Genomic DNA, 26,898 nt, shown 5'->3' with positions numbered 1-26,898 from the left:
TCTGAAATTGAGAAATCTGAATTCTAGCAAATTTAGAATCTTTAATTGTAGAATCGTGTAATGGATTTTTCCCATATAATTTTGCCATTACCTTTTTTTAATTGTAAATTCCATTTATTATAAATTACTGCTGGGCTGTTGATTAGTTTTAGCACAGTCTTAAAACTGAATTTTGTTGTTTGGATAACATCCTTTGTTTCACTGTTATAGCTTTGGATATTTTAAATATCTAGATATACTAGTCTGTAATCCATCATGCAGAAAAAGAGCATTATCCCTTGATAAAAAGTACCTTGAACCTGACTTACTTTTTTAATATGTTTATTGTTGATAGCTGAGCATCTTACCATAGATGGTTTTCTCATCTACAGTAATACAGAAAAAGCTGTATGAAAATTATATCTTATAATATAATGGTGCCGAACTCGGTTGAGTCCCTTGTCAGGCTGGGAGGAACATAGAGAGAAGACGTCCCCTTTTTTGTTTCATTTGTTTGATGTCAGCTACCCCCCAAAATTGGGGGAAGTGCCTTGGTATATGTATGTATGAATAATGGTGCCTATGTAATATTCATTATGAAGACATTCTAGATAAGTTAAGAAATTTTATAGATGATACCCCCTTGTTATTTGCATGTTTGCATATTCTCAAATAGTACCATGACCTTAAGATCAGCAGATGACAACCAAAGAAAAAAAAAAAAGTAATTGTTGGTTGTTAAAATGCTCCCAAAATTGAAAAATAGAATACAAAAATACTTGAATAAAGCAAATGATATCCTATGAACCAAGAAAATGAAATAATGATATAAAGTAAGAAAATATTAATGAAATATGACTAAGATAATTACAGTATCATGACACAGCATAATAAATCTATTGAAACTTCACACTTCAAGTTCAACATACTGTATGTCCAGATCTAGTCCCTATCCTGGTCGTAAGGCGATGACTACCTGATTTAGAATAAACAGGATTTTAATAATACAATAATAATGATTGTAATATTCACAAATTAGTATTGTATTATGAAATATAAACAGAATGAAAGAGTGCTCTTTGAGACTACCATCTATGTTTTCCAAATCAGCTTATGTAGGCAAACTATTGAATGATTTTTTTTTCTTGCTAAAAGTGACAATTATTAATTGAACTATAATTTTTATTTTACCATGTAAAAGTATTCAGTTTTTAGTAAAAAATACTTTTTTCAATATTAATCTTACCCGATGATCATGTAGCTGTCAACTCTGTTGCCCGACAGAAATCTACGGTCGGGATACGCCAGCGATCGCTATACAGGTGGGGGTGTACACAACAGCGCCATCTGTGAGCAGGTACTCAAGTACTTCTTGTCAACAAGAACTCAATTTTTCCTCTGTCGTGCCTCCGGCAAGACCTACTAATACGCCGTCCCTAACTGGATTTGTTTTCACAACTTTTTGGTGAAGTACACTATTCCAGTTTTGAGCTTTCGCTATGCAGGGGTTTTTATCTTCATTTCAAAACTTGAACTCGTTTTGGATAGATTTTATTACGGTGACGAAGAGAGTATGGACTCTCTTTCACTTTTAAATGGCCGACCCTTCCCTTAGACGGAAGTGTTGGTGTCGAAGAGAGTATAGACTCTCTTTCACTTTTTATGACCCACCCTTCCCTTAGACGGAAGTGTGTTTAGGTTTTTGGTAATTTAACAAAGTTATAGATTTATTTTATATCTCTCCGACATTTATTATAAACTTATAAAAATTACTTTTTATGATTGTTTATATGCGACCTTTCCTAATAGTAGGCGGTCCTTACTTGGAACCGAAGTTAATTAACATTGAGCCCGTCATATCGTTTTTCCTGTTAAGAATTTATGCTATTTTAATTTTAATGTTTTTGAAAGAATTTCTTTGATAGTCTCGTACTGTTTTCAAAGTTGAACTAACGTTTAGTTTAGTCTCCGCAGTTGTTGACGTTCAGAACGTTCAACTTGCGCTCTATCGTTACGATAGAGAGAGAGTATTTCACGGTTTCACGTTGCAGTAAGAGTAAACCGATTCTAGCGTTTCGTTCATTCTTTCTTAGCTTAAATGGTTTTAATTCTAATAAAGGAACTTTTTATTTGGGAAACCTTTCAGTTTTTTTCCTTTAACAAATAATATGTTTTAACGATATATCATTGGGCTCATCTCTCAGGTTCTAAGTTAAGAGAGAGAGAGAGAGAGATAGAGACGGAGGGAGAGAGAGGAGGATAAACGTTTCGTTCAAGCGGGTAACGTTGTTCTCGTTTTTTGCTCTTCTCCCTAGTCGCTATAGGGGAAGAAGGTAAAACGTTTCTAGAGTTTTATTCTTGTTCCCAGGCTTTATGCGGTGAGAGATTTTAAACGTAGTTTATTTGATCTAGTGTTTTGTCTCTTTTCCAACCACTGAATTCTTTATCTTTCATTATGTTTTTCTGTTACATTGTAAAACTGTTTTCGCAATTACTACCTTTTAATGAAGGATAGGATTGCGTGTTTCAGGTACAAACCACTTAAAGTTTCGAGTTCAGTGAAATAAGTGCAAACAGAAAATCAGAAGTGATAAAGTGATATGCGCAAAGTGTTACAGTGTTGCGTTCGAGGGTTCGTTTGTTCGTGCCAGTTGTTCACCTTGTCCGATACCTCTTACAAGCTCCCAAGCCCAGGGGAGAAGTAATGTCGAAGGACTTATGGGTTCCACAGGCCTTGATCGACGAACAAACGTTTCCCTCCGTGGTTTCGGGTGTATCCACACACGTTGCCGACGTGATCACCCCACCCACACAAAGACGAGAGAGCCCATTTATTCCTCGTCTGCTGAAGAGGTTTCTCGCAGAAACCATGGACCAAATCTTGCAGCTTTTAAGTGCAAGTCGGTCCCTTCCGCGCAAGTCCAACGGCCTAGGTGTAGCCACTGGGTCAGTTCGGACTCGCTGCAGTACGACAACTGCACACCTCCCAAGAGAGGCAAGGTGGTACCGCAACAGGCAGTAACTCCGTCTGTTGCCGCACCAGCTGTTTTAGACCCTCAGTCACAACGGACAGTAGCTCCGTTTGTTGTTGTCTTTCATAGACCCTAGTGGTCCATGCTGCAGACTATACAGTCTCAGCTTGCTCCTTCATGCAGGAGTATCGTGCTGGAAGGTTGACAATGCACCTGTTAACCTACAACCCGCCGAGGTTGTGCGCTCAGCAGATACTGCGGCTGCCTGCTCCCACACTCCACCTGTGAGAGCTCCACCACCGATGCGCAGTCCACCCTGCCAGACGTATGTTCTTGCTGCACCATCTGCTAACATGCGTGAGCTACCGCATCAGCAGTGGGAAGGTTCTGTAGAGCTGCCGGGTTCCAGCACTATGCGGCATTCTCCGCAGCCCATGCAGCATGCTCTGCATACCTTACAACATGCTCCGCATACCATGCAGCATGAGCCGCATACCTTACAGCATGCTCCGCATACCATACCGCATGCTCCTCAACCCACCGCAGCCCCTCCCACGCTCCAGCACTCTGCTTTTGTTGTTGCCAGCTCCCACACTCCGACTGCGGAGAAGGTTGACGATGCACCCGTGGGCCTACACCTCCCACGGTTGTGCGCCCGGCATGGCTTCCTGCTCTCACACTCTTGTTGTGAGAGCTCCTCCACCCATGCACAGTCAACCCTGCCAGATGTATGATGACTCCCACACACAGAGCACTCCGTTGCCGTGCGTGAGCTACCACAAGCTGCCGTGTTTTGACACGGTGTGTCAGCCTCCGCAACACACTGTGGTTACCGCCACTCGCCAGCAGCAAACTAGTCAGTCAGGAGTTGAGGCTTCCCCACATAACTTTGGTTGTTGCCAACTCACAGACTGTCAAACAGTTACAGACTGTCAAGCAGTTTCATAACGTTGCCTTCTGGTCTGCTGCTTTTGCTCCAGTGAAACCCTCACTGAGAGAACCTAGCTTTTCTCGGATATGGTTCCTGTAGATGAGAAAGTGCTGTTCTCCCTCCTTCTGATATTCCCTTGAGGACTCTGTCATTTGGAGAGGAACCTTAAGCTGCTTAGCCTCCTATGGACTTTTATTTAAGCATAACATGCTTCCAGGGAGGGTAAATGGTTCCGCTTCAGTCGCTAACCCCGTCTGTTGCCACACCTGCTCCCATATACCTTGGGCTTTGTTGCAAGACATGCAGTCCAAGCTTAGTCCTTGATAGAGGATTTTTTACGGAGAAGACCCTTCTTGCCAACGACCTTCCTACCGGTTGGTGGTACGCCCTGTTGACCCTGAGGTATCCTACTCACGTCCGCCAGTTGAGATGGTTCCTCCTCCGGTGCGACCCAGTGTGGGTTGCCAGTCGCACGTTGATGTTATGCTACTCTCGGAGGTGGTTGTGGACGTTCAGTGTGTCACTGGGAAGACGTTCAACAACCAGCAGAGGTGACTTGTTGTGACGCAGTGCGGCAACCTCAGCAACCCGATAAGGGGTTGTCTGTACTACCCAGACAGTCTAGACAGTTTCGGGTTGTCGCTGTACTTCCTCGCTTCCCCATGGTTGACAGTTCACAGACTGTGCAGCAGTACCATGATCTTGTGTCCGGCTCCGTCACGCATCCACCAGTGCGACCGGATTCAGCGAGTCAGACGTTGCCCACTCCGTTGCCGTTTCCTCATCAGTTTCGGATGAGGAACCCTCTGATGAGGACATGGCTGAACAAGAAGATCAATCCCCAGCCCTGCTTTCCATCCAGAAGATGCTGAAGAAGGAATACGGCCCTGTCAGGCTGTGGATGAGTCTGGTTAGGACACTGTCATCCGTGGTGCATTTGGTGTCACTTGGAAGACTACACCTCCGTCCTCTTCGGTTTCATCTAGCTCTTAACTGGAAAAGGACAAGACGCTAGAAGCGGTCTCGATCCCGGTTTCCGGAAGATCAGTCTGGTCTAACCTGAGGAAAGGACTTTATCAACCTTTTATAGGGTCTTCCCCTGACTGTTCAGACTCCCAACCACGTTCTCTTCTCAGACGCATCGGACGTAGGCTGGGGTGCGACCTTAGGCGGTAGGGAATGCTCGGGATTATGGAACTCGCGTCAAAGGACAATGCATTTTAACTGCAAGAAGCTTCTGGCAGTAAGTCTGACCTGGAAAAGCTTCAGGTCTCTCCTTCAAGACAAAGTAATGGAGGTCAACACGGACAACTCCCTGCTTTGATGTTCATCTCCTAGCAAGGAGGGACCTACTCTCTGACATGGTGCGAGTTCGCTAGTGACCTCCTCTCCTGTTCAACAGGTCTAGACTTTTCACTAGTAACAAATTTCTTCCAAGGCAACTTGAATGTCTTAGCAGTTTGTCTCAGTAGGAAGGGACAATAATTCCAACATATTGGACCCTCCACAGAGATGTATGCAAGAGACTTTGGGTCACCTGGGGCCAGCCAACCATAGATCTCTTCGCAACCTCGATGTCCAAGAGGCTCTCAATACTTTGCTCACCTATCCCGGACCCAGCAGTGGTTCTTTTAGATGCCTTTCTACTAGATTAGTCTCATCTAGATCTATATGCATTCCCTCCGTTCTAGTTTGTCAACAAGGTACTGCAGAAGTTCGCCTCTCACGTTGGGACAAAGTTGACACTAGTTGCTTCCCTCTGGCCCGCGAGAGAATAACTTACCGAGGTACTTCGATGGCTAGTAGACGTTCCCAGAACTCTTCCCCTAAGGGTGGACCTGCTACGTCTGCCACGCGTAAGAAGGTACTCCAAGGCCTCCACGCTCTTCGTCTCACTGCCTTCAGAGTATCGAAAGACTCTCGAGAACTAGAGGTTTTTCGAAGGAGGCAACCAGAGCGATTGTTAGAGCAAGGAGAACATCCACCCTTAGAGTCTACCAATCGAAGTGGGGAATCTTCCTAAACTGGTGCAAGTCAGTATCCGTATCCTCGACCAGTACCTCTGTAACTCAAATAGCTGACTTCCTCTTATCTGAGAAAAGAGCGATCTCTTTCAGCTCCCACTTTCTAGGGTTACAGAAGCATGTTGGCATCAGTCTTCCGTCACAGAGGCTTAGATCTTTTTAACAATAAAGATCTACAGGACCTCCTTAAGTCTTTTGAGACCACGAAGGAGCGTCGTTTGGTTACACCTGGTTGGAATTTAGACGTGGTTCTAAGATTCCTTATGTTAGACAGGTTCGAACCACTTCAATCAGCCTCCCTGAAAGATCTCACCTTTAAGACTCTTTTCCTGATATGCTTTACCAGCTAAAAGAGTCAGTGAGATTCATGCCTTCAGCAAGAACATCGGATTTTCATCCGAAACGGCTACATGTTCTACATCTTGGTTTTCTAGCCAAACACGAGCTGCCTTCTCGGCCTTGACCAATATCGTTCGTTATTCCAAACTTATCGATATGGTTGGAAATGAACTAGAAAGAGTTCTTAAGTTCTATTTTAAAAACCTTTACGAGGCCTGTCTGAAGCTTTATGGTGTTCAGTTAAGAATTCATCTTTGCCTATGTCAGAGAATTCTTTATCCTATTATTTTCAGACTGTTAATACGAGAAGCTCATTCCCTTCTGAATGAGGAAGACCAAGCTTGGCTGAAGGTAAGGACACACGAAGTTAGAGCTATCACAACTTCCGTGACCTGTTAATAAAATAGATCTCTGCAAAATATTTTCGACTCAACCTTTTGGAAAAGCTAATCAGTGTTCGCGTCTTTTATCTTAAGAATGTCCAGTCTCTTTACGAGAACTGCTACACTCTGGGACCATTCGTAGCAACGAGTGCAGTAGTGGTGGGGGCTCCACCACTACAATTCCCTAATTCCAGAACCTTTTTAATCTTTCTCTTGAAATATTTCTGGGTTGTCCGGAAGGCTAAGAAGCCTTCCGCATCCTGGTTGATTTGGCGGGTGGTCAAATTCTTTCTTGAGAAGCGCCTAGATTAGAGGTTGTGATGAGGTCCTTTAGTATGGGTTGCAGCCCTTAATACTTCAGCACCTAGGAGTCGCTCAGCATCCTAAGAGGATCGCTAGGCTCAGTAAGGAAGACGTACTTAAAAAGGCAGAGTAATGGTTCAAGTCGACTTCCTTACCAGGTACTTATTTATTTTATGTTTGTTATTTTGAATAACGGCTAAAATAAGATACGGGATACTTAGCTTCTTTGTTAACATGTATGCTGGTCTCCACCCACCACCCTGGGTGTGAATCAGCTACATGATCATCGGGTAAGATTAATATTGAAAAATGTTATTTTCATTAGTAAAATAAATTTTTGAATATACTTACCCGATGATCATGAATTTAAGGACCCGCCCTTCCTCCCCATAGAGAACCAGTGGACCGAGGAGAAAATTGAGTTCTTGTTGACAAGAAGTACTTGAGTACCTGCTCACAGATGGCGCTGTTGTGTACACCCCCACCTGTATAGCGATCGCTGGCGTATCCCGACCGTAGATTTCTGTCGGGCAACAGAGTTGACAGCTACATGATCATCGGGTAAGTATATTCAAAAATTTATTTTACTAATGAAAATAACATTTCTCATATATTATTTATTGTTGATTTTAATGGCATACAGAAAAAAGTTGAGAGGTGTTACATCCCTATTGCCAGTGCTCTAAAATTTTATAGTTTTATGATGTTTGATTACAAAGCTTAGGAAATTATTGACTTTTTCTTTCAATTCTTTTGGGTAGTTATTTTTCAATTTGGTTTACTTTTTCATAAACCAAAAAAAGTATTATGTAATAATATATCAGTCCTCCAAGACTTCCTGAAAAGACTTATAGGACAAGGTTCACTCTGTCTGCAAGATGGTTGGCCTTGATAGGCTGTCTGCATACTGCATTTAGTGAGCACAACATGTGGAATGGAGAAACATTCTTTTCCTGAAGGAACTTTCAAAATAGTGAGCACCATTACGCTGAGGAGTCGAGCATGATCTCCCTTTCCTAAGGCTACAGACTGCAACCTGGCTGTCTGTGAAGATCTTCACAGTTTCGTCTTGGACAAATCCGGTTCACTGCCAGGAATACCGCCATCAGATCCAACACATTTATGTGAAATGTTGTGAACTGAGGGTACTATTTTCCTGAACACAAAAGTTTCCTCCAAATCTCTCCTTTCTGATTTGGAAGCATCTGTATGGATGATAATAGAAATGGGTAGGGACCAAAGGGACTGACTTGGCCAATGCATTTGGTATAGCCCAAGACCTCTTGCACCGATCGGGCGGGAGCACTTGCCAGTCTCAAAAGTCTCTTCCGAACAGTCCTTCTCCACACTTTGTCTATGATGGAGGTGAACTGGAGAAGGTGCAAGATCTTCTCCAGTTGTTGTCTGTGAGAGAAGCGACTCGAAACAAAGAATTGGACTCTTGTTTAGAATTTTCAGGTGAAATGCTTCCATAGGGCTTACAGTGACTGTCACCAGATTCCAGTGGAGACCTAACCACTGAAATATCCTTTTTCGGAACTAGTCTCTTGGCAAAGTCGGTCAGCAAACCCAATTCCTGCAAAACATTCAAGACCTGAGAATTGTATTTGTTACATAACTCTTCTGTCTCCTCCCAGATCAGCCAATCATTCAGGTAGGCTATGATCTGATCTCCTTGCAGTTGCAGGAGTTTGGTGAACACCCATGGGGCAATGTTGAGGCCAGAAGGTATTGCCTTGAACCTATAAGACCCCCTTCCGAGCCGAAACCCTAGGGAAGTCGCCTTTGAGATCTGTAGTACGGGTCCAAGCCCCGTGGTATAGCAATAGACTGACCTGTTTTACAGTCATTGTCTTGAATGGGCCACATCTGGTGTTTTTGTTGAGGAGAGACAGGTCTAGTATCACTCTTCTTTTCAAGGAGGATCTCTTCGGTATGCTGAAAATTTTAAGAACTTGTATCTTTCCTTGACTCCTTTCTGCAACATTTTGCTCATGAAAGAGTCCAGTTCCAAGATCCTGAGTTGAAAACTGTGACGTGTGGGGGTTTTGTTATCCATGACCAGCTGACACTCAGGGAGACTGGAAGCTGTGCCCACCTAAGAAAGTCCAACATTCACAAAAGCAATGTAGATCTCCCTCAACCTGATTTACTGGCTCCCCTGTTTCTAATGGATGACCTCCAGTGGCCTCCTCTAGTCCGAAACAACAAGTTGGACTGACCTAAGTACCCTCACCTTGGGAGGGAGAACTATGGTGCCCCCTCTCCTCCTGAAGAGACCTCTGCATAGGTTAGGACTTGGCATGGGACATGGAAGCAGGTCTCTTTGTGGGAGGTTTTTTGAAACTTGAAGGAATTTGTAGTCGGTGCCCTTAAGAAAGAGCATTTTCTTCCTTTAAAAAAGGGATAATACACTTTCCTTCACTTTTACAGAAGTGATGTGGCCATAGCCTGCGCTTTAGCTTATGCTCTGTCCACAAGGGCTTAAAGTAAGAGTTGCTTACACCACGGGTCGCTTAACAGAATTTCCTCTACTTCCACTTCATCCAAATCTACAGCAGAAAGGACATTGAAACCTCACCTCTTACTTTGCCTTAATAAAGTTCTGGAGGGCTTTGTAAAGATATTTCTGTAGTATATCAACTTGGCCACAGCTGCTGTTGCCATTTTAAATCCCCTGTAGCCCCCACTTCCAAAGATGCCACTGCTGACACCAGGTTGAACAGGGTCTGACGAGCACAAAATTCAACTACTCGAAAGGTATCTAGAGCTATTGGGAAAAAATCCCCCAATTGATTAGTTCCAACTTGAGTATCCCACTTCTTGGCTAAGAATGCCACATGATACCCTTTTAGTTCTTTGAGCCCTTCAAACTACTTACGGTATACTCCCAAAACTGGGCTACATTCTTTGGGGTAAGGTAAAGTCATCCTTATAAAGCACCTCCTTTATAGATTAGCATGCTAATTTTGTCAGTTTTGATAGAAATGGTGTTTTCTAGCCAGGTACTGCCTTTCCAATCGCCGAAGCATCTAGCAAACCATGATTAAGAAGGAAACCCCCCCCGCTTCTGAATTTTCTTCTGCTAAATTATTAAGAGCTGCCTTATGCAGCATCAGAATAACCACCTTTGGGGGTTAGCTGTGGACTTGGCCTGAGGGATGGCTTCTTGAATCTATCTCGAGCCTGGAAATGCTGCCAGGTTTCCAAACTAAATGTAATTCAATGGCAAATCCATATATTTGTCTCAACACATTTGACTTGCCATAATGTGCACCCATCACAGGGTCACCAAGTGTTACCTACTAAGTCTTTTATCTATTGCCACAGCAGAAGAATCTATTGTGCCATCTCCCCCACACTATTGAACCTATAACACATGGAACGGAAGGAAAAACTTTTTCATGACCCTTTCTTGGATGCGGGGAACCCAAAGGCCCAATAACAGCTGACACCTGAAAACTAGAAAGAACAGACCTCCTTGGATCTTTTCTTGGAGGCTGAGTTCCAGAAGGGCCAGCCACAGCTTAATCTGCTGGAACATGAGAAAGCATCCCTGCTAGAAAATCCCTTGGAAGCTGATAACCAGAAGGACCAGCAACAGACAAATCTGAAGGACTGGAAGAAAGTTCTCCCATAAGAGCTTTCCTTGGAAGATGAGAACCCAGAAGTGGGCTGACTATAAAGGGAGCTGATGGAAGTCTCTACTATTCTAACTATGAGAGAGGCATCTACCTAGAGCACAGACATACTCAGTCCAGGAAGATAGGTACCCAGAGCCCTGACCTGGATCTGACCTAGGTAGAGGTGTTGTCGTCAAGCTATCCCCAGAGGGATATATCTCAGCGCAAGCCATGGGCTCCTCTGAAGTACCCAGCAGCAAGGCTTTCTCCTTTGCTGGGTCTAGGTCATCTTGTATCCAAAGTTGTTAACCTGGAAAAGGGCCTGGTCAACTAAGGCCCCATTTCCAAAACCCCTAAACTCTGAATTTGGGATATCGATATCAATTAAATTTCAAAGATCATTGCTGGGTAAATACCCAGCAGAACCCACTATCTTGAAAAATTCTTTCACCCACATAGAAAGGAGTAAAACGGCCTAGGCTCTATGATGTTTTGTTTCAGGATCTGTATTCCGAGCAGCACTAACTTTCTACAAACAAATGGAAGAGCTCTCAGGGTTCCAAGCCCTGCCCCAAAGAGCAGAACATTCACTGTGCACCTGACTGCACTTGTGATCCTATTTAGGGCTAGGCGTGTTATAACATCCTATTCGGATGCAGTTAGACTTCATTTCATTCATCTGTAATAGAAATAATTTAAATGAAAACGCATTATACCAGGACAGAACATTGCAACACTGGTGACAGTCCACACGCCCCTCCTATAACCCTATGATTATTTAGTCTAAAAATAGGAAGATAACTTTGTTAAATACTCACAATACCCATATTATTTGAGATTGGAAGGATACAACAACAGGTGTAACTATCTAGTCAGGCCCACCACAAGACACATCCTTAAGTAGGAACATCAATCCCCAATGTAGGAGAGTGGACATGCCCATTTACTCTTAAATAAGAAAGAATTTTCATACATATAGCATTACTTAACTCTTCCATCTCCTCCCAATACCTATATCAGATGAAATGGGAAGGATACAACACCAGTTCTATCTATTCAATTAGGCCTAGCATAGGGTACATGCTAATGTAGGTGGGCAAAACAACTGCCCTCATCTAGCTAACATCACATAAAAATATATATTTTTTTTATAACAAAGCCAGGGTGTAGTTAGTATTGTAATTAAGCCAATTCACTAGCCACCCATTGAGATATTACCGCAAGAGTTATGGGGTCGTTTGACTGGACAGATAGTACTACGTTGGGTCCCTCACTGGTTTTGGCTCATTTTTCATTTGCCTACACATGCACCTATTAGTCTGGCATATTCTTTACATATTCTCTTCTTTCCTCGTACACTGACAACACTAAGATAACTGAAAAATTCCTCTTAACACATTGGGCTTATTACTGTGCTATAATTGTTCAGTGGCTGCTTTTTTCTTGGTAAGGGTAGAAGATACCCTATAGTCTATAGTTTGTCAAATTTACGAAAAAGGTTGAGGTGTACCTGTGGACATAAACACAAGTTGCCATATTTCCTTAAAATTACAGTACTTTAAATGTAAAATTTCAATTATGTAAAAACTCAGTTTTTTATTATCATAATTTTGTAACATTATCCAGTTTTACTAAAAAGAAACGTGGCACAAATGTTGCCACTTATCCGATATAGTTTCTCAGGTCAGTGATGGACATTCATTAATCGGCTGTCGTAAGAAAGTATCCCTTGCGGGCAGTTACTGATAGGAACCATCCGCAATGACAAGTAGCTTGAGCACCACACCAAGCTACAACCCAACTGAGAAGGGAAACAAATGAGGAAAAATAACTATAAAGAAAAAAAGATAAAATGGAAAAAATAACAAGAAGATAAATAGTTATTGTATCATTAAAGAAAAGTTAAAAACATAAACTAATAACCAAAAAATTGCATCTTGATCTCCCAAGAAAAATAATGAAATTACTACTGTATTGGAAGAGATAATATGATGAAATAAAAAAAAAAAAACAAAGCAACATTTTGGCTGTTGCCTTCAGAAGGAGATAATCTTTCAATAGTTCATCCATTACCAAAGGAGATTACAAGATTTAAGTGAGGTAAGGAGGTATACAGTACTACAAAGTCAGAAATTTAGCAACGTGTGGTTTTGTCCTTAGGTACATCTCGACCTTCTTTGTAAATTTGACAGACTATAGTCTTGGAAAGTGCCATAGCCTCTGCGCTATGGTCTTCCACTCTCTTGGGTTAGAGTTTTCTTGCTTGAGGGTACACTTAGGCACACTACAGTATTTTATCTATTTCCTTATTTCCTTTCCGCTCTGGGCTATTTTCCCTGTTGGAGCCTTTGGGGTTATAGCATCCTGCATTTCCAACCAGGGTTGTAGCTTTGCTAGTAATAATAATAATATCCCAATCTCATCCCTAACAGACTAAACCATGATAATGTATGATAAATGGTAACTTAACGAGAAAAGTGAATAGCACTTAATTTTGCACACTTGGGTGAAGTGTCACAAAATGGTGCCAGCTAGCAAGCCCACATGAACAAAACAGAACAGTAATTATAATGATGAAAAGACTGCTAGTAACAAAAACACAGTAAAAAGAACACAAATTAAGGCCAACAATATGGGACAAAGGGGAAGGTACTTAAAAGTGAAAAGGGACCTAATTGACAGAAAAAGCATACACGAAAAGCAACTCCTGCCAAACCACTGAATCACCAAAAGTAAACAAATAATTTGTTCAACTGAATACCGGTGCCATGAAGAAGCATTACCTATAACTAACTCTTAATATCCTTACACAAGATAAGAGTAAAACAACATGGGTACTTAATAATGCTTGATAATGCAGCGTTTGAAATAATGTACTGTATTGTATGGTACTCGGTGAAGGCAACTGAGGTAGAGCGGTGGTTGGGGCCTATTGATGTTTTAGGTGTGTGGACAAGAACTGGAACTATGGTTCTTTTCTAACACTCCATGTATGACTTCATGTGTAGTAGATGACTTGGAGAATTGGCGGTGATGTGGCAAGTTCTAATGTGCCTGAACTTGCAGGTCTCCCCTGTGGTCACTAAATCCATGCTCTCCCCATTTATATGCTAGCCCTAGAGCAGGGGAACAATATTACTTTGGTAATCAGGTTTTATTGGATTCCTTGTTCTATCCTTAAACAGGGAAATCCTTGGAGACCACACATCACTTTAACCCCAAAAATGTATCAGTCATATTCTGCTTAATGTCATTTGTAACAACTGCTGTAATTAATTACTGTCATAGAAAAGTTGAAATGAAAGCAAAACAGCTGTTTTTCTCTTGGTTGTTTATAGCCGTATGCATTACTAACGATACTTTTATCATTCATCCCCTTTTGCCTGTTTAACTTATCAGACTAGAAGTTGGGAAAGAGGTTAGTTTGTTGTATGTTGGTCTCAATAAAGTAACTCGTAACACACGAGATACATGATATCCATTTTTATGGGTGAAAATTTTGGGGCTTGCAAAATATGCGAGACTGCAAGTGTTACGTGAGTATAATGTGGTATTACAGTCATTTACTTTATAGATTTTTAGCCCAAAAAGACTTATTTATAAGAAAAAATATCCATCCATATACCAAGGCACTTCCCCCAATTTCGGGGGGGTAGCCGACACCAACAATGAAACAAAACAAAAAGGGGACCTCTACTCTCTATGTTCCTTCAGCCTAATCAGGGACTCAACCGAGTTCAGCTGGTACTGCTAGGGTGCCACAGCCCAACCTCCCACATTTCCACCACAGATGAAGCTTCATAATGCTGACTCCCCTACTGCTGCTACCTCCGCGGTCATCTAAGGCACCGGAGGAAGCAGCAGGGCCTACTGGAACTGCGTCACAATCGCTCGCCATTCATTCCTATTTCTAGCACGCTCTCTTGCCTCTCTCACATCTATCCTCCTATCACCCAGAGCTTTCTTCCCACCATCCATCCACCCAAACCTTGGCCTTCCTCTTGTACTTCTCCCATCAACTCTTGCATTCATCACCTTCTTTAGCAGACAACCATTTTCCATTCTCTCAATATGGCCAAACCACCTCAACACATTCATATCCACTCTAGCCGCTAACTCATTTCTTACACCCGTTCTCTCCCTCACCACTTCGTTCCTAACCCTATCTACTCGAGATACACCAGCCATACTCCTTAGACACTTCATCTCAAACACATTCAATTTCTGTCTCTCCATCACTTTCATTCCCCACAACTCCGATCCATACATCACAGTTGGTACAATCACTTTCTCATATAGAACTCTTTTTACATTCATGCCTAACCCTCTATTTTTTTACTACTCCCTTAACTGCCCCCAACACTTTGTAACCTTCATTCACGCTCTGACGTACATCTGCTTCCACTCCACCATTTGCTGCAACAATAGACCCCAAGTACTTAAACTGATCCACCTCCTCAAGTAACTCTCCATTCAACATGACATTCAACCTTGCACCACCTTCCCTTCTCGTACATCTCATAACCTTACTCTTACCCACATTAACTCTCAACTTCCTTCTCTCACACACCTTTCCAAATTCTGTCACTAGTCGGTCAAGCTTCTCTTCTGTGTCTGCTACCAGTACAGTATCATCCGCAAACAGCAACTGATTTACCTCCCATTCATGGTCATTCTCGCCTACCAGTTTTAATCCTCGTCCAAGCACTCGAGCATTTACCTCTCTCACCACTCCATCAACATACAAGTTAAACAACCACGGCGACATCACACATCCCTGTCTCAGCCCCACTCTCACCGGAAACCAATCACTCACTTCATTTCCTATTCTAACACCTGCTTTACTACCTTTGTAGAAACTTTTCACTGCTTGCAACAACCTTCCACCAACTCCATATAACCTCATCACATTCCACATTGCTTCCCTATCAACTCTATCATATGCTTTCTCCAGATCCATAAACGCAACATACACCTCCTTACCTTTTGCTAAATATTTCTCGCATATCTGCCTAACTGTAAAAATCTGATTCATACAACCCCTACCTCTTCTAAAATCACCCTGTACTTCCAAGATTGCATTCTCTGTTTTATCCTTAATCCTATTAATCAATACTCTACCATACACTTTTCCAACTACACTCAACAAACTAATACCTCTTGAATTACAACACTCATGCACATCTCCCTTACCCTTATATAGTGGTACAATACATGCACAAACCCAATCTACTGGTACCATTGACAACACAAAACACATATTAAACAATCTCACCAACCATTCAAGTACAGTCACACCCCCTTCCTTCAACATCTCAGCTTTCACACCATCCATACCAGATGCTTTTCCTACTCTCGTTTCATCTAGTGCTCTCCTCACTTCATCTATTGTAATCTCTCTCTCATTCTCATCTCCCATCACTGGCACCTCAACACCTGGATCTGCAATTATATCTGCCTCCCTATTATCCTCAACATTCAGCAAACTTTCAAAATATTCCGCCCACCTTTTCCTTGCCTCCTCTCCTTTTAACAACCTTCCATTTCCATCTTTCACTCTCTCTTCAATTCTTGCGCCAACCTTCCTTACTCTCTTCACTTCTTTCCAAAACTTCTTCTTATTCTCTTCATATGACTGACCCAATCCCTGACCCCACCTCAGGTCAGCTGCCCTCTTTGCCTCACGTACCTTGTGCTTTACTTCCACATTTTCTCTCTATATTTTTCATACTTCTCTATACTATTACTCTGCAGCCATTCTTCAAAAGCCCTCTTTTTCTCTTCCACTTTTACCTTCACTCCTTCATTCCACCATTCACTGCCCTTCCTCATGCTGCCTCCAACAACCTTCTTGCCACATACATCACTTGCAATCCCAACAAAATTTTCTTTTACTAACTTCCACTCCTCCTCTAAATTACCAGTTTCTCTTACTCTCACCTCGTCATATGCCATTTTCAACCTTTCCTGATATTTACTTTTTACCCCCGGTTTTATTAGCTCTTCAATCCTCACTACCTCCCTTTTACATCCACCTACTCTATTCCCCCACTCTTTTGCTACAACTAATTTTCCTTCCACCAAAAAATGATCAGACATACCGTTAGCCATACCCCTAAACACGTGTACGTCTTTCAATCTTCCAAACATTCTTTTAGTTATCAACACATAATCCATTAATGCCCTTTCTACTACTCTTCCATTTGCCACTCTTACCCATTTATACTTATTTTTATCTTTCTTTTTAAAGAAGCTAGCACTTATTATCAGCTTTTGGAAACCAGATATAAAAAGGAGTCTGTAATATAGAGTTTTATATATGTAATGTATTTATAAATCCACGATGAAGGTGAACCATGTTATGGATCTTTTGATATTTTAGTTATTAAAAGAGATAATGCATGCAAGGGCTAAATATTAACACGTCAGGATTGTTGACACTTAATAGATGTAATGATGATTTTTATAGAAATTTTGTTTTACAGGTATGTTTTACATGAAAACCACAAAGTAAGCATAGATCTTTAAATGAATAGTTCTTTGAGTAAATATTTTTTTTCTATTTCACAGCTCATGTCAAAACCTTGGGGAAGAAATGGTACAACTTTAATGATGAGCAAGTAACAGAAGTCACTAGTCGCCCCACTACTGGAAATCCCCCAGAAAATCATCGGAACTATTTCAGTGCTGGTAAGTGTCATATAACCTGTGATACTTAATTCGATTGAAGTTTTAAGATTACTTAAGTCTTGTTTAAAGAACCTTATATATTTTTTTCATGTTAAGGCTAAGAAAGATTTCTTATCATGGCCAAATTTATGAGATAAGATTTAAGCTTATGAACATTGTCAGTGTAATTGGAGCTGAAATGCATTCATTATAATTCATTTGCTTATACATGCTTTAACTATTGAAGCATATCCCTTTGAAGTAATTGCTCCTCTCCTAACATGCACATAAAGTTATCAGCATCAAATTATCTTGAGTGTTAAACTGTTAGAGGTTCAGCTAATTATTTATTATATTGCTTACATTTTGAGCTAGAGCCCTAACCAATGCAGGGTTAGGTTTAATCTTTCAACAAGAGGGTTTGCAAAAGTTTTTTTGTAACAAGATGGAAATTGTCTTAAATTTTTTAAGTACGGTATGTTTATTTTTTTTTTTTTTTAATATATTAGCACACATTGATGATTTAAGATGGATCAAAGACACTTTACTTCTGCTTTGAAATGAAAGATTATTTGCTGGTTTTACTTCTTATGTAGTCTAGGCTATGACTCTATCAGTTTCCCTGTTTCACAACTCATCCATTTCTTTTGTCTTCCTCCACTTCCCTTTCTGCTTGTGATATTCGTAGTTTCCTGAAAGATTTCTTCAACTTTCTTACAATGATTATTCACATCTATCCCTACTTCTTCATCAGGTAAATCTGTTCCTGTACTCTATAATGTATTAATTCTTTCCTGTAATTTACAGTAAAAGGTGTCCTTTCAATTAGTATCTGTTTTATCAGTGGGTGCATAGCATACTATAATTGTGACACTTCCATGACTAGATTTCAGCCTTGCATACATAATTCTTTCATCCACTGGTTCTCATTCCTCTAATACTTGGCTAGCTTTTTCGCTCAAAAGCAACCCTACTCCATTGATAGTGAATGTCATCCTCTCTACCAGAATATAGCAACAATTTTCCTCCATATGATGCTCTCTTTTCAAATTCAGTCAGTCTTGTTTCAGTGAATGGACACATATCGAGGCCATATTTTACAAAAACTGCCTAAAAGCTGCTCTAATTTGCCATCCTGGTTCAATGTTCGGTCCTTCCAATTTTCTATGTTAAGCTTACTCCTTGGATTTATAAACATTCTTATTGATTAACCATGCAGTTCTTCACACCCTTTTCCCACTTAGGGGCTGCTCGGGACTAAGGACCATTTCTACCATCTGTAAGTTCATTGAAGTTTCGTAAGCAGATTTCTTGAGCTTTTACATTGGATTTGTTGCTAGCTATTTGCAACAACCTTCTTGTTTGTCTACTCCCAAGAATGTGAAGTTTCATCAGTTAGGGGAATAAAAGTACTGTATGCTATCTCTACACCTATCCACACGTTTAGGCCACTAGGAGAGATAGTTTCTGGGGTGTGGGCACTATTGCTCAAGCAGCTTTTTGGACCCACAATTGAGATTTGAGTGTTTAGTGATGATCAGAACTACAAAGCCATCCAAAAGGATGTGGCTGCTTCATACTTAAGCTAGTACATCTCCTGATACACCCAAACACCCCTTGCACCCCATATTTATATTTGTAGTGCTGCCATATTTTAACTCACACATACCTCTAAGTTGAACTTTCTAAGCTAGGTTAAGCTGTATCTTTTTATGGCATTTACAGAGACAGTACGATTAGTGGTCTGCCACGAAGGGTAAAGGCAGGGGGACAGGACAGTGTCCTAGAGACTGACCATATATAAATATGATCAGCACCCAAACCTCCTCTCCATCAAGCTAGAACCAGGGAGACATAGGCAATGGCTGCTGATGACTCAGCAGGTAGATCTATAGGCACCCAAAAACCCCCATGAGAAAATTATAACAATCTTCTGGATAATGAGAAGAACCTCATCATATCTAAAATGTAAAAAGCTCCATATTTGGTTGTGGCACTGGTATTAGGATTTGTAACCCTACTATTTGTTCGCTTGCAGGACAGGCACTTGTTCTTACACTTAGACTTAGAGTTTTTGTGGAGAGTGTATAGTTTGTCGGTTGATCTTTAAGGGACCCACTCTGTGGTATATTTTTGAAATGTTACTGTATAACATGAAAGTCTATGAATTGATTGAGTATGGACAAACTTTCTTCACTATAAACCTTCTCCTGGCTAGTACAGTGATAATGCATTTGCATGGCAGTACATCAATTCCAGCCACAAACCATGAGTATAAGCTGTGTACTGGTGAGGATGTTTCTGTGGTTGAGCACCACAGTGAGGCGTTGGGCATGTCCGGGTTTACGTTCTGGTGTGTATCTCTTTGGACGATACTGAAACTGAAACCAGACACCTTTGCTCGTACCTTTAAGCGTGAGATCAGTGTCATCAATATTAAGTTTGTGTTTGTTTTTGTGTAAAAACAAAACAGCTGTATAGGTTTAGTGTTTGCATAGGAAGGACCAGGGGAGGCAACTTGTATACATCTGTATAACATGGTTCGTTGGCAACTTATGGCGTCGTGTCTGTTGGCTGTAATTAAGGAGAAAGAAATAGAAGGTAAGCAAGAGTTTGTCTCCATAAATGGTGCAAAGCATAAAAAGGAAAGGCTGTAAATTATGTTCAAAACTGGCCAATGAAGGACCCCATAAAACATTAATACTTTATACAAACAAAACCAGTAGGCTACAGTACAAGGTTACTTACCTTTATTTGCAAACCTTCTCATGTGTTAATGGGAAATACATTTTAATCACAAGATTATAAAAAGATAAGAAAATTACATAGATTAGATTGAAGAAGAGACAAACTGTATGTATTTCTAAAAAATAAATTAGCTATCAAGAATCACACCTAAATTTTGAAGTCATACAGAGTTAAAGAAACATAATCAATGTTGAGGAGCTACTTTCCTCAACCTACTTACAATCATACTTTGAGTTTGATTAATGTTCAACTTCATGCTCCATAGTTACCACCACACACTAATTTTTGCTAGATCTCTATTAAGGGATTCAGCAACACCAAATCCACATTCAGGATATAGAATTAATGCAGAGTAGTATCATCTGCATATGCAAGGCCTCAGGTTTGTATGGCTAGGAAACTATAAATTCTAGAATTTGTTATAGTGGATTTATGATTTAAAAATTTGTAATTTTCTGTTTTCTAGAACTTTGTACAGGTTCTCATAAATTACTTTTCCTTTTCAGCTAATGTTGCCAGTAAATATAAACATCGACCTGGGCTTAGGGTGTCACGTGGTGCATTTATTTGGGTGTATGTTCGTGCTAATGTTAATGAAGAAGACCCTCATATTGTGCCACCACCTGAAACAATTGTGGAGTACGTCTTGTGCAAACAGGAGGAAAATGTGGTAAGGTTTCTTGGAATCTTTAAGCATATTGTTGACAATGAAGATTGTGGGTTATATAGATTTACCTGTATTTTTTATTGCCATTGTAATTATCAGTATCATCATCTCCTATGCCTATTGACACAAAGGGCCTTGGTTAGATTTTGCCAGTCATCTCTATCTTGGTTGACCAGGGCACCAGCCGCCATTGAAATACTACCGCTAGAGAGTTATGGGGTCCTTTGACTGGCTAGACAGTACTACATAGGACCCTTCTCTCTGGTTACGGTTCTTTCTCTTTGCCTACACAGATACCGGATAGTCTGGCCTATTCTTTACAGATTCTCCTCTGTCCTCATACACCTGACAACACTGAGATTGCCAAACAATTTTTTTTTCACCCAAGGGGTTAACTACTGCATTCTAATTGTTCAGTGGCTACTTTCCTCTTGGTAAGGGTAGAAGAGACTCTTTAGCTATGGTAAGCAGCTCTTCTAGGAGAAGGACACTCCAAAATCAAACCATTGTTCTCTAGTCTTGGGTAGTGCTATAGCCTCAGTACCATGGTCTTCTACTGTCTTGGGTTAGAGTCCTCTTGCTTGAGGGTACACTCGGGCACACTGTTCTATCTAGTTTCTCTTCCTTTTGTTTTGTTAAAGTTTTTATAGTTTATATAGGAAATAATAATTTTAATGTTGTTACTGTTCTTAAAATATTTTATTTTTCCTTATTTCCTTTCCTCACTGGGCTATTTTTCCTGTTGAGGCCCCTGGGCTTATAGCATCCAGCTTTTCCAACTAGGGTTGCAGCTTAGCATTTAATAATAATAATAATCTCCTACTTTGCACTTCATAGTCCTCAGCCATGTAGGCTTGGGTCTTCCTACACTTCTAGGGCCTTGTGGAGCCCAGCTGAACGTTTGTGAACTAATCTCTTGGGGAGTGCGAAGAACATGCCCAAACCATACAGTGAATATATATAACGGATTTTGAGCGAAGCGAAAAATCTATTTTTGGGTGAGATCGCCATGTCGTCCTGATGGAAGTTCCTAAGGTAGCTTCTAAAGGATATATTATATACTACAGTGATATTCCCAGAGAATTGCCCTTCGGGTCCCAGAATTCTAACTCCTGGAGCGAATATCCTTAAATTTTCTCGAGGATATCGCGTATATCAGAGGACGCATTCTTGACACGTCACATAGCAATCTCTACCCCAAACAGCGTTAACGCTTCGAGAGGGGACGTGGCAAAAGAATAGAAGGGGGCCGTAACAAGGTTACCCCCGTTCCCGTACTACTATTGACAACCACCCCAGCACCATTCCCAGGATGGCGAACATTCCTTGTAGCATTGAGCGTGGAGCTACAGATACAGTTTGTCAGGGAGGGAACTGTGAAGAACTTTTCTTTTAAGAAAGAAGGGTGGGTCCATCAGGACGACATGGCGATCTCACCCAAAAATAGATTTTTCGCTTCGCTCAAAATCCGTTTTTTGGGCTCAAGCCATGTCGTCCTAATAGAAGTATACCAGAGCATTAATGTATCTGTGGATTTTCATCAGTGCCTTAACCTTGGGACAACCTTTCTATGATCATTTGGATCAATCGAGACAAATGACGTTACCGTTATCCGTCATTATCACTAATCATCTCTGATGTTAGTGCTTCCTGCCCCCTACAGGGAAGAGTCATTCTAGATGGTAGAAAGGGGGGGGTCTCAAGGTAAGCATACATTGTATGGACAAACATAAGAATACACCAGATGAACAAACCGTCTCGTAGTTTGTGAAAATTACCAAATACTTAACAGTGTTTCTTAATTCCATTGTTTGTGAGCATACAAATATATAAAAGTACATACTCTGGACTATAAACATGCAATTGTCGGGCGAGTTAGGACGCAGTTACATTCTAATAGACGTTTATTAGTAAGTAAAATGAATGTAGCATGATAATGGAACTATACATGTAACCTGTACAGAGATTATCTTTCTTTTTTGGGAAGCAAGAAATGACGAGTGCCACTCTCAGATTGAAGAGAATTAAAGACATATTCTCTTCAAAATACCTGTACTGGTTACTTTTATCGGCACTGCTTACTACGTACACCGGCACTAGTGCCATCTATATAATTCCATGCCTGGGATTTTGAACAGAGCTAGTGTCACCATGGTAACACTTGATCAAAGGAGGTCACACCCTAAGAGGGATGACCTCTTCTCCCTTTAATTGACAGTCCCAGTCAATTAGCTGTTCATCGTAGAATTAGACGGTGGGTTAAGTATTCTACCCGACGTCACCACATACTGCTTCAGATCATGGACTTGATTAGCATAGTGTTTGTAGAACACTGTGGATGATTCTCACCCAGTATATGTGCGAGTACATTTGAAGACCAAACCATTGAGTGTCTATAACAGTAATTAGGGGGCAGGTTTTAATACGCTACCTGCTGCCACTACATAGTGTTTCAGTTCATGTACCTGTTTCTCATAGTGTTTGTAAAACACTCTGGATGATTTCCATCCAGTGTATGAACGAAGACGCTCAAAGTCCATATACTGAAAGAAGTTCAGTGATGAAGCAATCTTTCTCGGATCATGACCTGCGGGAGTACTGTCAGGATCCGCTCTACTAATAAAGTAGGTGAGCTTCGCCCTCAGTAGTTTTAGGGATAAATTTGATACAGAGGTTTCTCCTTTAAAGAGCTGTCCTCCCTTGAAGTCTGAAGTTCTACGAAGATAGACCTTTAGACACTCTACCGGACATAGAGAGACATCTTCCTTCAGAGGGCAGATTCTCCAGGGACCCCACCTTTTGGTGGGTAGCTCATTCTTAGCGAGAAAGGATGGATCAGGGAAGAGATTCAGTTCTGTTTCTGAGAACTGAATGTGGCCCTCATCCCTAGAGAGGGCCACTATTCACTAACTCTAGCCCCTGAGGCTATAGCGAACAGAAAAAAGGGATTTTGACGTAGGAAAAATCTATTTCTGGGCGAGGGACCTGTGCCGCCCAGTGAATAAGCTCCTATTAGCACTTATTCTTAGGTAATTTACTGCTAAATATACCAGAGAAAAAATGTAAAGGAGTGCTAGGTTGACTAGCTCGCTCACCTATTGGTGTCGGTATGGAATTGGGCGTATAATCCAGAGGTCCCGCACTATTTAGATTCATCCACGACAAAGACCCCCAATAGAGGAGAGCCGTTCAACCTCACTCGGCACCACCAACTCTGCATCCGCTCAGAACCCAACTCCTTAGCACCCAAAGTTTGGGGACTCCAAGGGAGAGGAGCTGGGAGGGTTCACTGGGCGGCACAGGTCCCTCGCCCAGAAATAGATTTTTCCTACGTCAAAATCCCTTTTCTGGGCTTGAACCTGTGCCGGCCAGTGAATATATACAAGAGAAATGTCACCAAACTTGAAAAATAAAGGAAAAACATAAACACAAGGGAAACACAAGTTACTTTAATCAGAGTTGAGTGCCAAAAACAACTATAAAGGTACCTTAAAAGGAACATAAATCCACTTGGTAGAACAATTGACAAAAAAGGTAAGGTATAATAATGCCGTGAGTGATGATATATACAGATACTCGGGAGTCAAAAATTTAACAAATATAGGAATAGTAACCCGGTGCGAAACCAACGAATACAAATAGGGTATAAATGAGGCAGGTAAGGGGGAGAGATACAATGACAAGGAATTAACATGTGAGTTACCTGGGGGTAACTACGCTCCCTGCAGCTACCGTAGGAAATTTAAGGGCTTCCAAATGTTTAAGATAGTGTTTCTTGAACACTGACGGTGACTTCCACCCTGTGTACCTAGAAAGATCCGTAAAATTCATGTGGTGAAAAAAGTTCACCGAAGTAGCAACTGCTCTAATATCATGTGCAAGAGGAAAAGAGTCAGGGTTAGCTTGTTTAATAAAATACAAAATTTGTTGCCTGATCCCTTTAATGGTAATGGTACCGCCTTGTTCTCTAACGAATAGAGGCCCGGAGGAGTTAGAGGAGGTCCGGGATAAATAAGACATAAGAGTAGTAACAGGGCACAGAGACGGATTTTCCAGGAGGACCATCTGTTCTGAGGGTCTTCGTTCTTAGCTAAAAAGAGTTTGTTAGGTGAAAGAAGGACCTCTCCCGAAGGAAGGAACTCAATATGACCCGGGTCTCTTGACAAAGCTGCCAGTTCAGAAATTCTTGCCCCGGAAGCCAAACTCACAAGGAAAAGTGTTTTCCTGAGAAGGGGAATATAATCACAAGAACTGTTAATGGTATCAGAAGCCAATTTGAGCACATCATTAAGGAACCAGGTAACCGGGGTAGGACGGGTAACCGGTTTCAGTCTGGCACAGGCTTTCGGAATTGAAGCCAACAAAGAGTCGGTTAAGTCTATGTTAAAACCCACTAGGAAGATCTTTTTCAAAGCAGATTTAATAGTGGTGATAGTATTGGCTGCCAGACCTGATTCTAATAAAGTTCTAAAGAAAGTGACTGTAAGGTTCAAGTTCATACAGTGTACGTCTGAGTCTATCAGAAATTTAGCCAACTTTTTAACTGCAGAATCATATTGGCGGATGGTGGAATCCCGTTTATCTGATTCTAGGAACAGGGTGTTTTGAGGATCGATATTGGCACCATGCATGGCCGCAAACTTCATGAAGTCCATAAAGTTAGGGCGCTCTGAATGTTTGAGAAAGCGTACACAACGCGTGTTTGTACTATCTGAGACAGAACCGGATTGGGTATCGGGTGAGGATGTAGTCTCAACTCTCGCAGGAGAGGGTACCAATTGCTCTTGGGCCAGTTGGGTGCGACCAAGGCTACTCGTCCCTTGAAGGATCTCAGTTTGTCTAGGACTTTTAGTAAAAGATTCACCGGGGGAAAGAGATAAATCCTTTCCCAGATGTCCCAATTCTGTGACATGGCGTCGGTGGCGTAGGCCTGAGGGTCTAGATTGGGAGCCACATATACTCTCAATTTGTGGTTGGACTCCGTGGCGAAGAGGTCTACTTGGAGACCCGGAACCCGAGAGAGAATCCACCGGAATGATTTTTGATCGAGTGACCATTCCGACTCTAGAGGGGAGATCCGGGACAGGGCGTCTGCAACTACGTTCCGGACTCCCGCCAGGTGGACAGCTGAAAGATGCCAACGGTTCGAGGCTGCTAGGGAGAATAGGGCTACTAGAACATGGTTCAGAGGCCCTGATTTTGATCCGCCTCTGTTGAGGCAGCGGACCACCACTTCGCTGTCGAGAACCAGACGAAGGTGTTGTCTCTTGGATGGAGAGAGACGTTTCAGGGTTAGTAGAACTGCCATGGCCTCCAGCACATTGATGTGAAATTGGCGGAATAAGGGAGACCAAAGACCTTGAACTTTCTTGAGCTGAGAATAGCCTCCCCAACCTGATAGGGATGCGTCCGTGTGAATGATTAACTTCGGAGGCGGAAATCGAAGGGGAACTGACTTTGACAGATTGCTGGCCTTTGTCCAAGGTAGAAGTCTTTCCCGGAGAATGGGAGGAAGGCGGACTTTCCTGTCCCGGAGCTTCCGATTCGCCCTCGAACGCCAGACACGATTGATATCTTTCAACTTCGCTTTCAGAAGTAGATCCGTCACTGAAGCGAATTGAAGGGACCCTAGGATCCTCTCTTGGAGTCGTCTGGAACTCACTTTGTCTTTGAGAAAGCGTTTGGTGTTCGTTGCAATCTCTAACCTCTTGGGTTTGGGAAGACACAGAGTGTGAGATATAAGATCCCATTGCAGGCCGAGCCATTGGAACTTTGATTTCGGAAGAAGACGGGACTTCTTGAAGTTGATCTGAAAGCCTAGAGATTGAAGGTATTGGATGACTTTGTGAGTGGCTTTTAGGCAATTTTGGGAGGTGTCTGACCAAATGAGCCAGTCGTCCAGATAGGCTACGACTTGAATCCCTTGTTTTCAATATTAATCTTACCCGATGATCATGTAGCTGTCAACTCTGTTGCCCGACAGAAATCTACGGTCGGGATACGCCAGCGATCGCTATACAGGTGGGGGTGTACACAACAGCGCCATCTGTGAGCAGGTACTCAAGTACTTCTTGTCAACAAGAACTCAATTTTTCCTCTGTCGTGCCACCGGCTAGACCTACTTGGATACGCTGTTGATTCTGGAGTTATTGTTCACGATTTGGTGATGTATTTGCTCTAGAGTTTAGCCTTCGCTATTCAGGAAGCTTTATCATTAGCTTAGCAAGCTTTTGGAATTAATTTGATTTAATTATGGTGAC

The 26,898-nt window shown here is 41.7% G+C and overlaps 1 protein-coding gene across 3 annotated transcripts in view; it reads left to right on the top strand.

Annotated features, from left to right (window-relative positions):
- The window catches only part of LOC137638759 (ubiquitin carboxyl-terminal hydrolase 48-like), a 355,352-nt gene that overhangs the window by 89,188 nt on the left and 239,266 nt on the right, over positions 1 to 26,898 (top strand). For all 3 annotated transcript variants that reach the window (XM_068371107.1, XM_068371105.1, XM_068371106.1), the window contains exons 8-9: positions 17,125 to 17,244; positions 20,478 to 20,641. In XM_068371107.1, the coding sequence (XP_068227208.1) occupies positions 17,125 to 17,244; positions 20,478 to 20,641 (284 nt within the window). The remainder of the gene's footprint in view (positions 1 to 17,124; positions 17,245 to 20,477; positions 20,642 to 26,898) is intronic.

Source organism: Palaemon carinicauda, chromosome 3 (genome assembly GCF_036898095.1).
Source record: "Palaemon carinicauda isolate YSFRI2023 chromosome 3, ASM3689809v2, whole genome shotgun sequence".
Classification (NCBI taxonomy): domain Eukaryota; kingdom Metazoa; phylum Arthropoda; class Malacostraca; order Decapoda; family Palaemonidae; genus Palaemon; species Palaemon carinicauda.
Note: the sequence above shows the minus strand (reverse complement) of the source record. Positions and strands in the feature narration are given on the sequence as shown.